The sequence below is a fragment of the Sinocyclocheilus anshuiensis genome, unplaced genomic scaffold (assembly GCF_001515605.1).
Source record: "Sinocyclocheilus anshuiensis isolate Anshui unplaced genomic scaffold, SAMN03320099.WGS_v1.1 scaffold1318, whole genome shotgun sequence".
In the NCBI taxonomy this organism is placed as follows: domain Eukaryota; kingdom Metazoa; phylum Chordata; class Actinopteri; order Cypriniformes; family Cyprinidae; genus Sinocyclocheilus; species Sinocyclocheilus anshuiensis.
Genome location: NW_015557160.1, coordinates 107541 through 124148, shown reverse-complemented (window position 1 = coordinate 124148; position 16608 = coordinate 107541). Strand labels below are relative to the sequence as shown.

The window sequence follows — 16608 nt, the reverse complement described above, 5'->3', positions numbered from 1 at the left end:
AAAATTTATTATATCCGTACTGTTGCATTTCATAAAAATATTTGATCACTTAGTCTTTGAAACTATCAATAATACATTAAACCATATTTATAGGAGTACAGCTGTATAAGGTAAATACACATCTAACACTAGACAGTAATATTGATCTGAATGGGCCCCGGCATGTGCCATCTTTAACAGATTCAATATTTTCCTCAATAATATAAAATGTTTTTTTTTTCTTTGTCTTATTTTCACAGCAGGCAGGATACAGCTTCAATCAGTAAAAGCTATGAGCTGTGCAATAAATGCATCCAAATTTTTCTTCACCGTTTCTCGCTGTCCGTCTCTCCATGTAAACAGCAGTTTGATCTAGCACACTCCACCCAACGATGGCAATCAATGGAGACTACAAATATTATGTGCTGGCTACAAAACCCTCAGGGAGATATGAACAGGGAGCGCTTTATTGTGGCACACATTACTAATTTACTTGTTGCAACTGCAAAAAAAAAAAAAACTTAAAATAATCTTGAATTTTCTTGTTTTCCAGCAAAAACATCTAAACATCCTAAAAGAAAAAAAGAAAATGAATTTACTTGATAATACATATCGAATTTGATTTATTTATAACTTAATTATACTATAACTTAATTATAACAGTAAAAAAAAAAAAGGCATAATTAGCCCAAATTTAGAGAGGTGTATGCTTAAAACAAGAAAAAAATAAATTAAAGATACATGTTTAAAAAAATGTTTTTTTACCCAAAATGTACTCTCAGGCCATTCAAGATGAAGATGAGTTTGTTTCTTCATCAGATTTGGAGAAATGTAGCATCACATCACTTGCTCACTAGTGGATCCTCTGCAGTGAATGGGTGCCGTCACAATGAGAGTCCAAACAACTGATAAAAACATCACAATAATCCACAAGTAATCCACACAGCTCCAGAGCCATTGGTAAGCAAGTGATGTAAAGCTAAATTTCTCCAAATCTGTTTCCATGAAGAGATCTTCTACATCTTGGATGACATGACAGTGTGTACATTTTTAGCAAACTTTCATATTTGGTTGAACTGACAAATTTCCATTAAATTGAATTTAGGAATCTCACAATGGTGTACATATTATGAATTAGGAATGATTGCGAAATAAAGTAAATGTATGAAAAATAATTATTATAATAATTAAAATATGTAAGTTTAATTAAGTTTTAAACAATACTGTACATTTTGGTAAATAAAGCAACTACATTTATTTTGGCAAAGCTTAGCATATTAAATAAATCAAATTTAATATTTATTATTTTAAATATTACATTTGCTAAGAAATGTTTTATGTATTTTCAAGTCTACTGAATTGCTTTCTCCAAAAAAATGAACCTTGTTTTAAGAATGTTTAATTTTTACAGGAAAACAAGACAAAATACTGATTATCATTATTATTATTATTATTATTTGCAGTGTTAAGAAGTAGGAATGTGATACGCTTGTATTGATATGCACCTTTCAATGCAGCTCCCGACGTAGTTTCAGGATATTCTGTGGTTCACACAACCGCTCGAAAATCTGGAATTACATTCCACATACCTAAAGAACAATTGAATTGGCACAGTTATCAGCCTGTGATCAGAATGACAGGTGCAGAGCAGCATAAGACTATGTCACAATTAAATTAATACAAAAAGAGGCAAAACACTGCATGGTATCAAACCCTCCCTCCACACTGTGAGATTCAATCACTGTAAATGTTTCTGTTGATCACTATCACCGTATGAAATCCCCGTCTCTTCCATTTAATGAAAAGGTCAGAAGGACAGAGGTTCGCATAAAACATTGTTTGCCGCAACAAACACAAAATTTTGATATATTATCTCCTTATTTTCTCATACCGCTGTCCACATGTCCCAGATCAGATGTTTTGATCTTAATACGCTGTTTTTAACTAAAGAAACAATTTCACGACATCAGAAAAAAAGTTTGTCACCATTGAATCAAAGGTGAAAACAAAAGCTCAGCTCTTAAGGTATTTCTATTTTTGAAGTAAAATGCATATTTCATACTGCTCTTTGTCCTGCCAGTAAGGCACTCTGCCCCATACAACTGGGTCCCACCCTTTCATGCTAGACAGACCCTGATCATGCCCCCATCCAGTGGCGGCATTTCACAAAACCATAGGGTATGGCGCGTGGGGGTGTTGAGAAATAAAACAATTCCATGGCACACTCTACTGAAATACAGGGGGAAAACAGAAAGAAAGGGGAAAAAAGTCAATAATTAAACAACACTGCGTCGTCAGTGTTGGTATTGTATCAGACACTTGCACTTGAACATTAGGCCTTTATGAAAAACAAGCTCAAATGGAGTTAACAAGGTTTTTGGCCGGCGAATGAGGAGATCTGTGTTTTGTCTGTCAACAGAATGGCAAGTGCATCGCATTATATGCTGTCATCAACTTTTACATGTTATATAACGTTTATTGTTGCTATATGGGCGCTTAGTTTTTCTTGTTGTTTAATACACTTGGCCAAAATCTCATGATATAAACGATTAAGCGCTTATGCACAGGATATTTAAAACGCACAAAAGTATTGGCTAGACAGCAAATAACCTACTTCTCCGCTCTTCAAACACACAAAAACATTAGCCTTTACAGACATAGTGTTTGAGTAAAAAAAAACGCTGTACTATTCAAACATCAGTAATTTATGTACCCTTGCATTGCGAAAAAGCGGAGATCTGTCTCCTCTAGGCTGTGCGCGGCGAGTCCATCTGAATGGAGACGGGGTGAAGTTACGAGGTTTTGCTGAGAGCTTGAGGATCCAATGGCGTTACGAAGTTTTACTGACAAGCTCTTTGTAAGACTTATCATTGGTTAAATATTTGTAAAACCCTTTGATTTAAAATAATAATAACGAATTATAATAGAGATATGAAGTTTGGATAATTTTTCACGGCACACCTGACTGGGCTAGGGTATGGCAACTGCCATACTCTGCCATACGGAAACGCCGCCCCTGCCCCCATCATTTAAAAACATCCTTTTTCCTTGTCTTTGCTCCCAGCTGAACCTTAACCGTGTCTTAACCAAGCATGACGTGATAAAACGTCAAGCGATAAAGCAAAGTGACCAGAATATAAAGTTCTGGCCGATGCCAAAGCCGATAATTATTTTCATGTTACGTGTGATAACTGATAAATGGTCAATATTAAAATTCCATAAAAATTGTTTCTAGATAAATAAAAATAAAACACTACAAAAACAATAGTTTTAAATGCTACAAGTGAATTCGGGCATCACAACATCATATTGTACAGTATGAAAAATGTATATTCATTGCAAGACTTGCTAAAGATTACATTTAACAGTGTTATTAAATTTTAATTTTTAAAGATTAACTTTAAGTGAGCAATAGAAGACGGCAAATGTATCTAAAAATAAAAACGGGAAATTAGCATTTTAAATATCAAAACGCAAAATTAAATATCCAATATCAACCAATAACCGGTATGATACCAAAATATCATGCACATCTTGATCAGGAATGTGCATTAGAAATAGAGTCAAATTTGATTTCATGTTGACTTTTTGTCCTAACTAGACGCAACTGTAACAAGCGGCAGGAAATTTTGCCAATTTGTGTATGTAGCCCCGCCCACTGCCATCTTATTGGTCCAAAACCCAAATTTATTTGTATGTAGCCCTGCCCATAGTTACATCTTATTGGTCCAAAATCCACATTGCTGTGTACTACATGACAAATAAGTTCTGACTGGGTGTGATTTTGTTGCATTACACAGCATTTTCACGTTCGGAGCGAACAGGCAAATTATTTGTCATGTCGCACTTGGTTAGGACACGGTGAAAGACTACATGTCTCCTAGTCTCAGACCAAACTGTCCTGAAAAACCATCTTTTTTTAATTAGCTCCGCTAATTAGCTTCCATGAACTACAGAGCCATCGGAGACATGGGAATGAAGCTTGTGAGGTGTAAGATGGCACCCCAAATCCACAGTGGTGGCACACAGTACAGGGACAATGAGGCCAGAATGATGTACTGAGGCTTCGAAAACATCCTCGCTCCTTCTTCGGTTCAGTTCGCAATGTAACCGAACATTTGGCTGGGTGTGGAATTCATCGACTGAACCATACTAATGTAACATATTGTCTTGGGATCTAAAGGGGTACGTCCATACGGCAGATTTGATGATTGATATGCATTTGCCTCCCATAATTCAGGCCGAATGGGTCGGCGTGATACTTACCCTTGTATCTCCATCATGTCTCCCTTTATATTTACTGTCAGTGTTTCACAATGTCTATGGTGTGTTTTTTCCCATCAGACATATAACGAAACGCAATACTGAAATGTTGAAGTTCTCAACTCAACAAGTTAGTGTGTTTCTTCGGAAATCTCTTTTCATGCTACACATATATTTGCGATATTTGACCCCCGGCATCGCTAGGGGATTGGTACGAACGTCTTGAAATTATACAAAAAATAAACAACCTCTACATGATAAACAAATAAAGTGAGCTCGGGTCCACCGGATGGAAGAACGAGGTGTTGAAAGTTCGGCTCGTTCCCCTGTGAGAAGTTTCCGCTCTGGATCCAGAATTAAACAGCGAGGGCGAGCCACGCGTCTTTGGCTGCCATTCATCTGGATCGTCCGGAAAAATGAAAAACAAACTTGGATCAAAGTCTATATGAAAAGCAAGTTGGATGCAACAATCCATTTGAGGTTGATGTGTCTCCATCTGTTCTTAATATTTTCGACTTTTATGATCCATCTCCTCCATTTTTTAGGCTGTTCAAAGCACAGCTCTTACAGGTGGACCTGCCACCCTTCGTTCTGCGGGCAAAGCCCCACAAAACTGGCCACAAGGGGCGCCGTGATTGGTCCAGACTGTCACAGAATGCCACTGAAAGTCCAGGGTTTGAGGCTGGATGAGATGACGGCGAAGGGCGAGTGTCACACTAGCGGGGTGAGCCTACTTCCGACAAGGCAGGGGCGGCTGGAGAGACAGCACTCCGGGAGGCGGCACTGTCTACCAGGAAACACAAAGAACCTGTGAATCACCCGTTACACCTGACTGCACAGCAAGGTTACTGCCAATGTACACAACACAAGTCATACAATGCTGGGGAGCAATGAACTTTTTAGTAGCACTTCCAGTAACAAGCTAGATTATGGTAAAAGGGAACATAATTATACTCTTCCTCATCTGTTATTTCGAGAAGTCTGATTCATTTTAGTGAATTGGTTCATTTGGACAGTTTATGTAAATGAACTACTTAAAAAAATTATTCATGAGTCACTTTGTGCTATTTTACATAGTGATGAATACAGTATTTCCAAAAATATTCCTGTTTTCGACTTGCTACATTGTTTATATATAAAATTGATATTATGTAAAAAAATATATCATTTCTATAAATAAAAAAAATATATATAATTGATGTTATATAAAATTATATAATTTCTATAAATAAATGTAAAAAATGTTTTATATATATATATATATATATATATACACACACACACACACACACACAGTATAAATATATATAAATGAGGGAAATAATTACATGAAGTAATTAAACATAACTGCAAATGTCTATATAATATGTATAAACATGTATATCTATAAATGTAATCTAAACATTTAGAAATGTGAATATTTACTTAGTCTAAATTTATAGATACAAATATTAATATATAAATGTAAAAATATGAATTGAAAATTTGAAAATTCTATCTATCTATCTATAAACATATAGATAGATTGGCTAATTTCCATAAGATTTCATTTAAAAATCAACTCACAGATCTTCCATTTAATTTCATTAGAAAAGATCACAAACTTGTATGAAAAAATGAAGGATGGCAGCAGTTGCTAAAGTACGATTGGTAATTTACAGTTTTAGGGCGGGGCTTAGTGAAACGTCAATTGAGTTTCTCGTTGTTTTTGTCAGATAAATACTGCTCTGTTTGCAAATAAATAATCTTATATTAATATATTGAACAATTTTGCCCCTTAAATAGGTTCAATGTAGTTAGCTGCTTTTTGTTAGCAACGAGTAGCTTGATTGTATTTGAACTATTTTACTACTTGCATCAGTTTCAATTTAGCTTCCCAACACTGTCATGTGCACATGCACACAGTGATACATAACAACACACAAACACACTGCGACCAATCACAGTCTAGTTAAAAGATAATCAGACATGCAACATATGCTAGAGTGCCAAAGCAAATGGAAACAGAAGAAAATCTACAGATATAAAAGAAAATGTAAAGCCGAGAGATGTGCAGGATGCCACGAACCGTGTCTTTAGAGTGTCCCATTATGAAGAAATAGGGTGAGGCTAGAGTGTCGCTTTTCATGCACATGGTAAGGTTGGTAGGTACCATTCCTACAGGACAGGAAGTAAAAGATTGAACTATTGCTTTGCAGATTAGAGTTAGAAAAACAGAGCAGCTGATAGAGGAGAGGAGTTACGAGAACACTAGTTACAGGCTACTAGACGTTTCGTCACTAAATGACAGTTCACTGAAAGGTTTAATTGATGTAGTGAGTCATCAAAGGCTTTTAAGCTTTTAACAGAAAGCTTTCAGCTTGAACAAACCGTCAAGACCACCGTATCCCGCTTGAGCTATTGTTCCCCGGTGCACTCCAATAAGCACATTTACGAGCATCTGCTCCAATATTTCAACCAAAATCAGCAGGTTTTAGTTTTAAAACATGATTATCAATTCTATGTTAGTCTGAGAAGTTGGTAATGGCTACACAAAATTATATTTATTTTAAACTGAAAAACTTTTAAAAGATTAAAATGGTGTTTTTTGGCTTTGTGTGTTGTGATACCCACCATATTCCGGCACCTGTCCCGTGCCCCTTTTCAACAGCAGACGTACTCGACGACCGCCGGCCTTGATGAGCTCGATGGCGCGCGTGTGACTCATGTCTCTCGTACTCTCACCGTTAATTTCAATAATCTGATCGCCAACCTGTGGACATAGGGGAAAATAGGGGGATATTTTTCATCTTGAAGGTGCTTATTTTATGATAATTGACCAGAGTCAACCTTTCCATAGAGTCATGGAATAAATGCAAAGACACTACTGTTCAAAAGTTTAGGTATGCTCACCATGGCTGCATTTATTTGATCAAAAATACAGAAAAAAAACAGTAATATTGTGAAATATTATTATATCAAAATAACTATTATATTATTATCAAAATAACTGTTTCTATTTAAATATATTTTTAAATGTATTTTTTTATTGTGATGCAAAGCTGCATTTTCAGCATCATTATTCCAGTCTTCAGTGTCACATGATCCTTCAGAAATCATTCTAATCTGCTGAGAAGCATTTGTTATTATCAATGTTGAAAACAGTAGTACTGATTAATATTTCAGGCTTCTTTAATGAAAAGATCAATAGAACAGCATTTATTTGAAATTGTTTTAACAGTTTGAGTGTGAGACTCTCTTAACAGTTTTTAGAGTTTTCTCACCCTCATTCTGCCGTTGCGGATCGCAGGTCCGTCCTCCGCCAGTCTCAGCACAAACAGGTCCATCTTGTATTCCCGTCCTCCCCGGATACTAAAGCCAAATCCCTTCACACTTTTCTCCAGTTCCACAGTGAAGTAGTCATAGTCCTGGAAAAAAAGAAAAGAAAAAAAATTGAAGTGTGGCATGCAGCTTTTCAAGACAACTCCCACATTTGACTTTTATTCAGCTTTTATCTTCAATTTTAAATGTAATATTAATATTTAATATTAATTTATATTCATGTACTTAACACCAAAAATCACAAAAAATGTATGTTGATGAGATTTTATTTATTTATTTATTGAAATTAAGTGTAACGGACAAATACAAATGCTCTATATTTTATATACAAAAACAAATTGTGCTATAACAGGTGATTTCATTGCGTAGAAAAAACATGGCACTTCTAATGGTGATTTTATTGATTTTCCAGCTGCACTGTACTGTAATTGTATCAAACTCTGGATGTCAAGTAATTTTTTGTGTAATAAAATGCGCAGTTTGACCTGTGGTCTGTAATCGGCGATGGAGTGCTGTCTGTAGTCTATCAGAGCAGGTGGGTGTCTGTACTCCATGGTGGGCGGCTGTCTGTAGTCTGCTACAGGAGGATGTCTGTAGTCCACCGGAGGCTGTCTGTAGTCTGTATATGCAGCTTGGCAGATATCAGGCTTAACATCCTGCCTGGCTTTAACCTCTGACCTGTAGGTACCAACAAGATCAAACCAAGCAATCCTGTCCCACAATTCAACAGGCTAAATAACTTCAGCTACACATTTCCCACAAAATTCAAGTTTAAACCACCTAAACTCTCTGTGAATGTTGGTTTAAATACTATTACATCCAATGTTCAATAAAACAGCACATGTCTAACAATGACCTTTTTTGACCATGTGACCAGGGCTTTGCTCATGGGCCATATTTATCAAGTCTCAGTTCCCATCTTTCACAATGCATAAATCAGAGCAGTCTTGAGCCAACCCTGGGGAAAAAAAAACTACAAAAAATGTGCAAACCCTGCCTGAGAGGAGAAGCACGCATTATTGAGGAGGTAAATAATTTATCATGAAGTGTTAAGTGATGTTACATCTGGCTGGTGTGAGAGAAAGACAGCAGACGCTCGAAGCATGACGTGAGACTGCCCAAGGCAGTTTGGTTGAGCCCAAAGACTACCTGACATAAGGCTTTAAACAGACGTGGACACATGGAACAACAAAGGAATAAAAAGAAGGGATTTAGATGGGTCAGTAAGCATGTCAAGAACAAGCCCGTCTCATATTTCACCCCAAAAGTCAAAAGGAAAAACATGAAAAGATATATTACAATCTATTAATTTAAAAAATGTTAGTATTTTAATTTAAAATAATTTTAATTAAATAAAAATACTAAAATCAATGTATTGCAGCAATTTTTATTGTAATACATGATAATTGTTATTAGAGATATTATTTTAGAAATGACAGAAAAACCTCTGCAATTTCATCCAGATGAAATACAGTAATGATTATTTTGAGGAAAATGTGCTTAATGGTGATAAAAAAAAATAATGCTATAATGAAAATAATGTCATGATGCAAAAAAGATAGAAAGAAGGATAGAAGGATAGAACGATAGATAGATAGATAGATATTGATTTGAAGCTTTAATATTAAATCAGACATGAGAATTATATATCCGAGCAAGCGGTACCTGGTGTCATGAAGGTACAGCTGTGGCGGTACCGGCACTGATCCGATGGAGGTGGGCTGAACTCCCGGCATGCCCGGATCCACAACAGGAGCAGCCTGAGTCACCGCTGAGCCTGACTGCATGGCTTCCAGGCCGGCCTGACTCACAGGCAGACTGCTTTGAGTCACTGGTGGGCTGCTGTGTGGAGCTCCAGGGCCCGGCTCCATCAGCAGGGGGCTGGGCTGTGTGGTGGCCGGGCTGGGGTGGGGGGCTGGTGGGCTGGGATGAGCCATGGTCGGGCTCTGCTGGGCTGCTGGGCTGGACTGAGTCTGAGGGCTGTGCTTCTGGGCCACCATGGGACTCTGCTTCTCTGATGTAGGGGCCGAATGAGCACCGTTTACATCTAGGGCACAAAATGATTGTGCTTACAAAGGAAGAAAGAAATCTTTCTTTATTGTAAAATATTCTTATCATACCTTCTTCTGGGATGATGTGCAAGGTGACAGTGAGTCCAGCGTCTTTGATCAGCTTGACAATGTCAGCGTGAGGCATGTTGATAATAGACTGACAGTTGACGGCCATAATACGATCACCAACTTTCAGCTTCCCACAGCGATCAGCCGGACTGCCCTCGATGATGCGGCCGATCTTATGTGGCACAGCTAGAAAACATAGGAATGTAAATATCATGAGAATTGCATGTAAAATATTTTGATCATATTTCAGTGAAAAAAAAAAAAACAGTAAGAAATGTCATATTTCCCTCCAATATAAAAGAACATTAAAAATAGAAATTAATATTTTCAATAGTTTTAGTACTGTTAATTCTTTTTTACAAGTGAATAAGTGAATTAATTAGAAATTATATTAATAATAATATAATGAAACATATTTTTATCAATATCATCATCATACATTTATTTGATGTTTAAAATGTATATAAATTACTATTATAAATATTCTCAATAGTAATCTTAAACTGGTACTAAAATAGGCTTCATTTGCTATAATACATATTTTAATAATATTACTATTATAAACATTTTATATTTATAATTTATATACATTTATATTATAAATATTCTTAATAGTATTATGAATGGTACTAAAATAAGCTTCATTTTTGTTGTAATAAGAATTTTAGGTCGAAAGAGGTGTCAAATAGATTTATTTATTATTTATTTTAACATGTTTTGTGAGATTTACCCAAATGTGGATAAGATTAAATGGCTTCCTTCCTTTGAAAGGAAATGGCTTTCAAAGCTTAAACTATCTTCTTGCACACAAATAAGGGGCCTGATCCCATACTTTCAATACATGTGCACTACAAAACTTTATAAATAAACGTGTCCCTTTAATAGATCACCATGTGTAAAACTGCATTAGTGTTCACCAGAGCATCAGATTAACAGCTATGTGAAGGCAGGACTTACTTATTGTGTTTGTGGTCTCTGGACGGTTGAGGGAGCTGATGATGACAAAGCCAAAGCCTTCGCTTTCCTTACGGTGGATAACTACATCAGTGGTGGGGGGCAAGTTGACCGGGCACACTGCATGACCCCGGGGAGAATTGCTTTGATTGGCTGCTGCACCGTTTTCCTCACATGGCTGGCCTGCAGGTGGCAGCAAACACCAAACCACAGCAATGTGACTCAAGAGATAATTGCCACAAATTACTGCAGTTTTATTCTTGATAATGTAAATCCCAAAACATGAAATAATAATAGTCAGAAAAATCTGTTTTATTTTTAATCGAACAGTTTTTTTAACCTTTAGATACATTTTTTAAAATCTAAATTTAAAAATCTAAAAAAAAAAAAAAAAAAAAACGTTTTATGTTTTGTGTCACATTTAATACATCAGGCTTTAATGACTCAAATAGTCTGATATAGTGAAAATATGGAGCTCACACCTACTTAGGAAAAAACACCTCAATTTTATTCAGAGGCCCAAACTGAGCAAAAATATGCAGTTTGGTGCAGTTGCTGATATTTATATGGCTAAAAGTAAGATGAAATTCTGATAGTTTTTAATGTAAATACATTTTTTGCATATAAATATCAGTTTTCACTCTATATCTCCCAAAAATGTCTTAGTAAGATGATATTTAAATGTTTAGTTTTGCATGCAATGCAAAAACCTATAATGCAATGCAATACAAAGATGATTAATAGATGTACAACATTCCTGATATATCATATTTTACATGATTTTTCATGTCATGAAAAAATTTAAATTGCTTAAGTTGAGTAAATGTTCATCTTGAAATATTAATGACAAAATAAAAGATGTTCTTACATTTACTTTGTAAAAATCAGTAAAGATTATACAGCAAGAAAACATGTACAAAGACCTGAAGGGGGACATTTGTACAATTCCACTGTAAGGCCTTTTACTATCAATTTTACTATCAACTATCAATCAGACGACAGAAGGCATGTAGTAGATTGTGCACAACAGGTTTTCAGAAAAGTTTTGATCATGTTCATAATTCAGAGGCCTTATAAATGTGTGCATCAAATATGATACACTGGGCTTTATAGGGTTAAAGGAACTAAAAAAAAATTACTCATCCTAAATACCCATATAATGGAATTTGTTGTTTTATAAACCCTGACAGTGTAGTTACTGACTGGATTTGAGGATAAAAGTGTTGCTTTAGTTGTCACTGGAGGGTTTTTGCTCACCCTGCTGCAGCAGAACTCTCCTCCTTACAGTCAGGGTGACCTGTCCGCTTCGTGCCGCCGCGTGCATGAGGTCGATGACGTAGCGGTGTGGTCTCCCCGCCACGGGCATCCTGTCAACCGAGACCAGCTCATCTCCCGGACGCAGTCTGCCGTCGCGCTCCGCAGGGCTGTTCTCTATGATTGCTCCGATCACAATCTGTGATGAAAAATCAGTCATCACGTTAATGTGAACTGACATGCACCGTCTCATAATAATATTGTCACTAGTTCTACATGTTCAAACAGCAATTTTCTTGACTAGTTGATGGGATACATATCTAGCCTGACAGAAAGTTGCAAATACCAAAATGAAAATACCACAGATTACCAAAGACAACTAGCTAAGAGACGACTGTAAATAAACCGAACCAGCTCACTGTTACAAACATGTACAGTGGTGGTAAATGGAATATTCATGGTATCAGATGCTAAGTCTATTTGTTACATGTTCTGTACCACAACTGTACCATAACTGTTAACCATAACTATTATGAAGAAGAAAATAAGCAGTAAAAACCAAAGTTAACGAAAATACAAATTAAAAAATGCAGTGCAAAAGAATTAAATATATTTCTCAACCCTGACTTCAGACTTCAAATGTATTCTGTCAAATGAATAAATAAATATACAACAAAAGCAATCTAATAAAAAAAAAAGTAGCTGTTTGATTGCCATGTAAAACAACCAATCACAGTGTTTTGTGTCTCATTACAGGCAGATGGAAGAATTTGTGATGGAAAGGGATGAAAACTACACTGAACTGAAATAAAACTAAAAGACGAATGAAATAAAAAAATTATGAAGAAAAAAAAAACAATTTGGACTGGGCATTATAATAAAAATATCATGGTATGAGTCATTTTAATTTTATAGTAACATCTCATAATATAGTTAGTTAACCCCACAAATTGTGTGTATATATATATATATATATATATATATGTGAGGAGGATGGATTATCTCGGCAAAGGAGAAGTGCTCACTAACACAGATTTAGACAGATTTGTGAACAATATTTGAGAGAAATTTGAGAGGCCTTTTGTGTACATAGAAAAAGTCTTAGATTTTTGAGTTCAGCTCATGAAAAATGGGGGCAAAAACAAAAGTGTTGCGTTTATAATTTTGTTCAGTGTATATATATCATGTAGCAATGTGTATTAATCAACTTAATTTTTTTATTTTTATTTTGAAGTTTTATGGAAACAAATTAATCTAATAAAATGTCATCAGACACATCATAAGTCATCATAAGCAAAAACAGCCTGTACGTATGGTGTCAGTAAGCTTTTTTTTAAAGAAATTTATATTTTTATTCAGAAAGGAGGCATTAAATTGATTAAAGTGACAGTAAAGACATTTATAATGTTACAAAAATATATATATTTAAAATAAATGCTGTTTTTTAAACCTTCTATTCATCAAGTAATCCTGGAAAAAGTATGTTTTTCACAAAAACATTAAGACAAAGCATAATTATAATTATTTAATAGAGTAATGATGATGAAAATTCAGCTTTGCATCACAGGAATAAATTACCTTATAAAATGTATTAAAACAGAAACAGTTGTTTTAAATTACAATAATGTTTGTCAATATTACTGTTTTCACTATGTTTTTGATCAAATAAATGTAGCTTTGGTAATCATTAGAAACCTATTTCAATAACAAAAAATCTTATCGAATACCAACTTTTAAACGGTAGTCTATGTCCCTCATCATCATAAAGCCCAGCTCTAATAATTACTACCGAAATTTTCTAAACTAACTACTATACTCACATACCATATTATTATGGTACATGCCCAAAAAACATGGTTTTGCTATTGTAATGTTGTATAAGTAGCTAAAGGAAGCAGGAAATGATTTTCAGATTTTTTCAGGAAATTATTGTTTCCATCTGCTGCTCGTGGAGCTGTACAGATATGGACCAGTATCTGTTTATCCTGCCCCATACGAGCCTTGTCACGGGCCTCCGGACTCACAGCCTGCACCGCCTCGTCTCCACCCAGGATCCTAAAGCCAAAGCCAGTCTTCTCACGCAGCAGGTGCACTTCCACTTCCTGATACTCCACACCTGAGGAACAAGATTCACAGTTTAGATCACACACACCAAACTCAAGCTTGATTTAATTCATGGTGCTTCCTTGGTTAGGGATATTTAATCCCCTAGCAACCACACAGCAACACATTAAAATCCACTCTATGAATGAATGAATGAATGAATGAATGAATGATGCATTTATATAGCGCTTTATTGTGTATTGTTGTACACCCAAAGCGCTTTACAATCATGTGGGGGGGTCTCTGCTCAACCACCAACAGAAAGCTACGATCCTATAAAATGTAAGAATTGATCATGTTTGACATGAAAGCAAAGAGCAGGACTTCTTCAGAAACATCAAACCATTCCTAAACCTGAACACAAGCTGTAGGTCACCTCACAAACTGGAGTGCTGAACTTTCTGATGTAGTGGAGAATAAGAGTACAATGGTAGACAGAGAGCTAAATACAGAGCACTAAATTCACATGGGTTCCATAAATTAACTATTGAAGTGTGAGTAGCAGCATATGTGCTATGTGACATAAAGAAAGGGAAAGCAGCACATTCCTCTACTTGCCTGTAGAGTCTGTCAGCATCCGAGGGACTGGCTCTGTGTGAATGAGAAATGAGAGCTTCAAACGCTGAAATTATTCAAAAATACTTTGTACTATCAACTGGCTTCATGCTTTATTTAGGCTCATATGTGGAGGAGTCACAAGGAACCTGTCAAGAATTTTAGAGCCTCATATTTCACCTCAAATTTAAAGAAAGAAATAAGAAATTATTATTAGATTGAAGAAAACAAGGCCTATTTTTTTCTGGTTGTGATATTATTTTCATGAAAATGAAGCACATTTTGCTTCCCAATTGGTATTAATATAATGTGAAAAAAAATATTATTTAAACTATATTAAAAATATATTTATATATTTTATTTCATTTTTATTTAATATCTTATTTTTTATTTCCATGACTTTTCCATGACCAGTCTAGTAGTTGTTTGTGATAATTGGATGACTTTTGTAAAAATAATTTTTATTCAGACCAATTCGCTAATGACTCACTTTGTTAAACTGTTTGGCCAATTTTTTGGTCAGTAGGGCTTGTGAGCAAATATAATTCACACTAGAGCACTTTCCAGCTGATGAAATAGAAAAAAGTGTATTCATCACATAATGCTTAATACCTAACCAAGATTTAAGATTATTCATTTCTATCAATTTCTAGGTCTTTCCGATTTTCCAAAAAATTCCAGCTTTTCCATGACTGTGGGAACCCAGTGATAATAGTATTACAGTATTGTTTTTTTTTACTTTGATACAGTAAATAATTATTACATAGTAGTAATTAGAATTTATTTACATGAATTCATTAATGAGAATATGGGGAGAAAAATGCATTAAATGTGGCCAATCCTGCAGGTAAAAACTTTTGTATACTGGTATACAAACACACACACACACACACACGCACACATAAATCTAAGCTGATATATTTGAAATATTTTATATAGTTATTTATAAACAACTAGAAAATGACCAAAATCTCTGACTTACGTCTGCTTTCATAAATGGCACGTGACTTCTCATAGAGGTCATAGGGGTCAGGCTTGCCCAGGTGGAAGGCCTCTGTGTCCGGAACAGAGGAGCGATGGAGCGGCTGGCCGGGATGTGGAGCACCATGGGGGAGCAAAGCAACTGACAAGCTGGTCTGGGGGCTTCCTTGAGGATCCCACTGTATGGACAACACAGATATAGACTGGTTTGAGTGGATAATATTAATACATGCACCAAAAAGAAGTGCAAATCTCTCATGTAGATCCTTTAAAAGTTCAAGAGGAGAACATTCGGCGTGTCATAAAGGTGACCGCTGTCATTACTCCTGTCCTCTTTCTGCAAGGAGAGAGTTTAGCAGTCCAGTCGCTCTCTGGAGGTTCAGTGGGGGAAATGAATTAAGCCCTAAGTGAGGGCCTAAAGTATCTGTGCTACAGTCATGTGCCCCAGGGGCTAATGGATCCTATTTCCTGTGAGCTGTTCATTTCACCTGCAGCTCTCTGCTTAACGTGCCAATTCCATTACGAGCCCTGAGTCCAGCCGAACTGGGCGGCTTCTTGAAAATGATGTATCTCACACCGGGATGAAAGTGAACTCACATGAAATTAGATATCACAGCCAGTTCTATAAATACCTAAATGTGCTAAATTAAACGATGGATTACTTTACAAGAAACTTAACCTGAGATGTACAGTCCATTTAGTTTCGCAAACAGCATTTGTAGATCCGCAATGCAATCAAGACATGTAAAACTAAGATTATACAAGTGGACTAAAAACACTGTGGAGCATTCCTTTGTTGTGGGATAGTGACAAGCGCAGCCTGGATATTCTGCTAAATATCCCCGTTGTATTAAATGTCTTGCTGGAATACTTGATTCTGATTGGCCAATCAGAAAACAATCATGCAGACAAATATTTTTGTTTAATGGCCGCTAAACTGTTAACTGCTCATTTTTTATTACAAAATAAAAAAACATACATATTATTTATTCATTAGATAAATTACATAATTATTAAAAATTATATATATTTTGTAACTAGGATTATTATAGTTAACTAAAACTGTTACTTCAAATAA

At 35.6% G+C, this 16608-nt stretch overlaps 1 protein-coding gene across 6 annotated transcripts in view; it reads right to left on the bottom strand.

Annotated features, from left to right (window-relative positions):
- Window positions 1-3429: 3429 nt before the first annotated feature.
- LOC107678285 (membrane-associated guanylate kinase, WW and PDZ domain-containing protein 2-like) overlaps window positions 3430-16608 on the bottom strand; it is a 114065-nt gene continuing 100886 nt past the window's right edge. For 4 of the 6 annotated variants that reach the window (XM_016473496.1, XM_016473497.1, XM_016473500.1 and 1 more), the window contains 11 exons: window positions 15532-15709; window positions 13892-14007; window positions 11895-12090; window positions 10641-10820; window positions 9684-9869; window positions 9229-9610; window positions 8049-8241; window positions 7506-7649; window positions 6856-6994; window positions 6311-6399; window positions 3430-5029 (listed from right to left, as the gene is read on the bottom strand). In XM_016473496.1, coding sequence (XP_016328982.1) covers window positions 4973-5029; window positions 6311-6399; window positions 6856-6994; window positions 7506-7649; window positions 8049-8241; window positions 9229-9610; window positions 9684-9869; window positions 10641-10820; window positions 11895-12090; window positions 13892-14007; window positions 15532-15709 — 1860 coding nt within the window. In that variant the 3' untranslated portion in view covers window positions 3430-4972. The remainder of the gene's footprint in view (window positions 5030-6310; window positions 6400-6855; window positions 6995-7505; window positions 7650-8048; window positions 8242-9228; window positions 9611-9683; window positions 9870-10640; window positions 10821-11894; window positions 12091-13891; window positions 14008-15531; window positions 15710-16608) is intronic. The other 2 variants (XM_016473498.1, XM_016473499.1) reach the window with 2 other exon arrangements.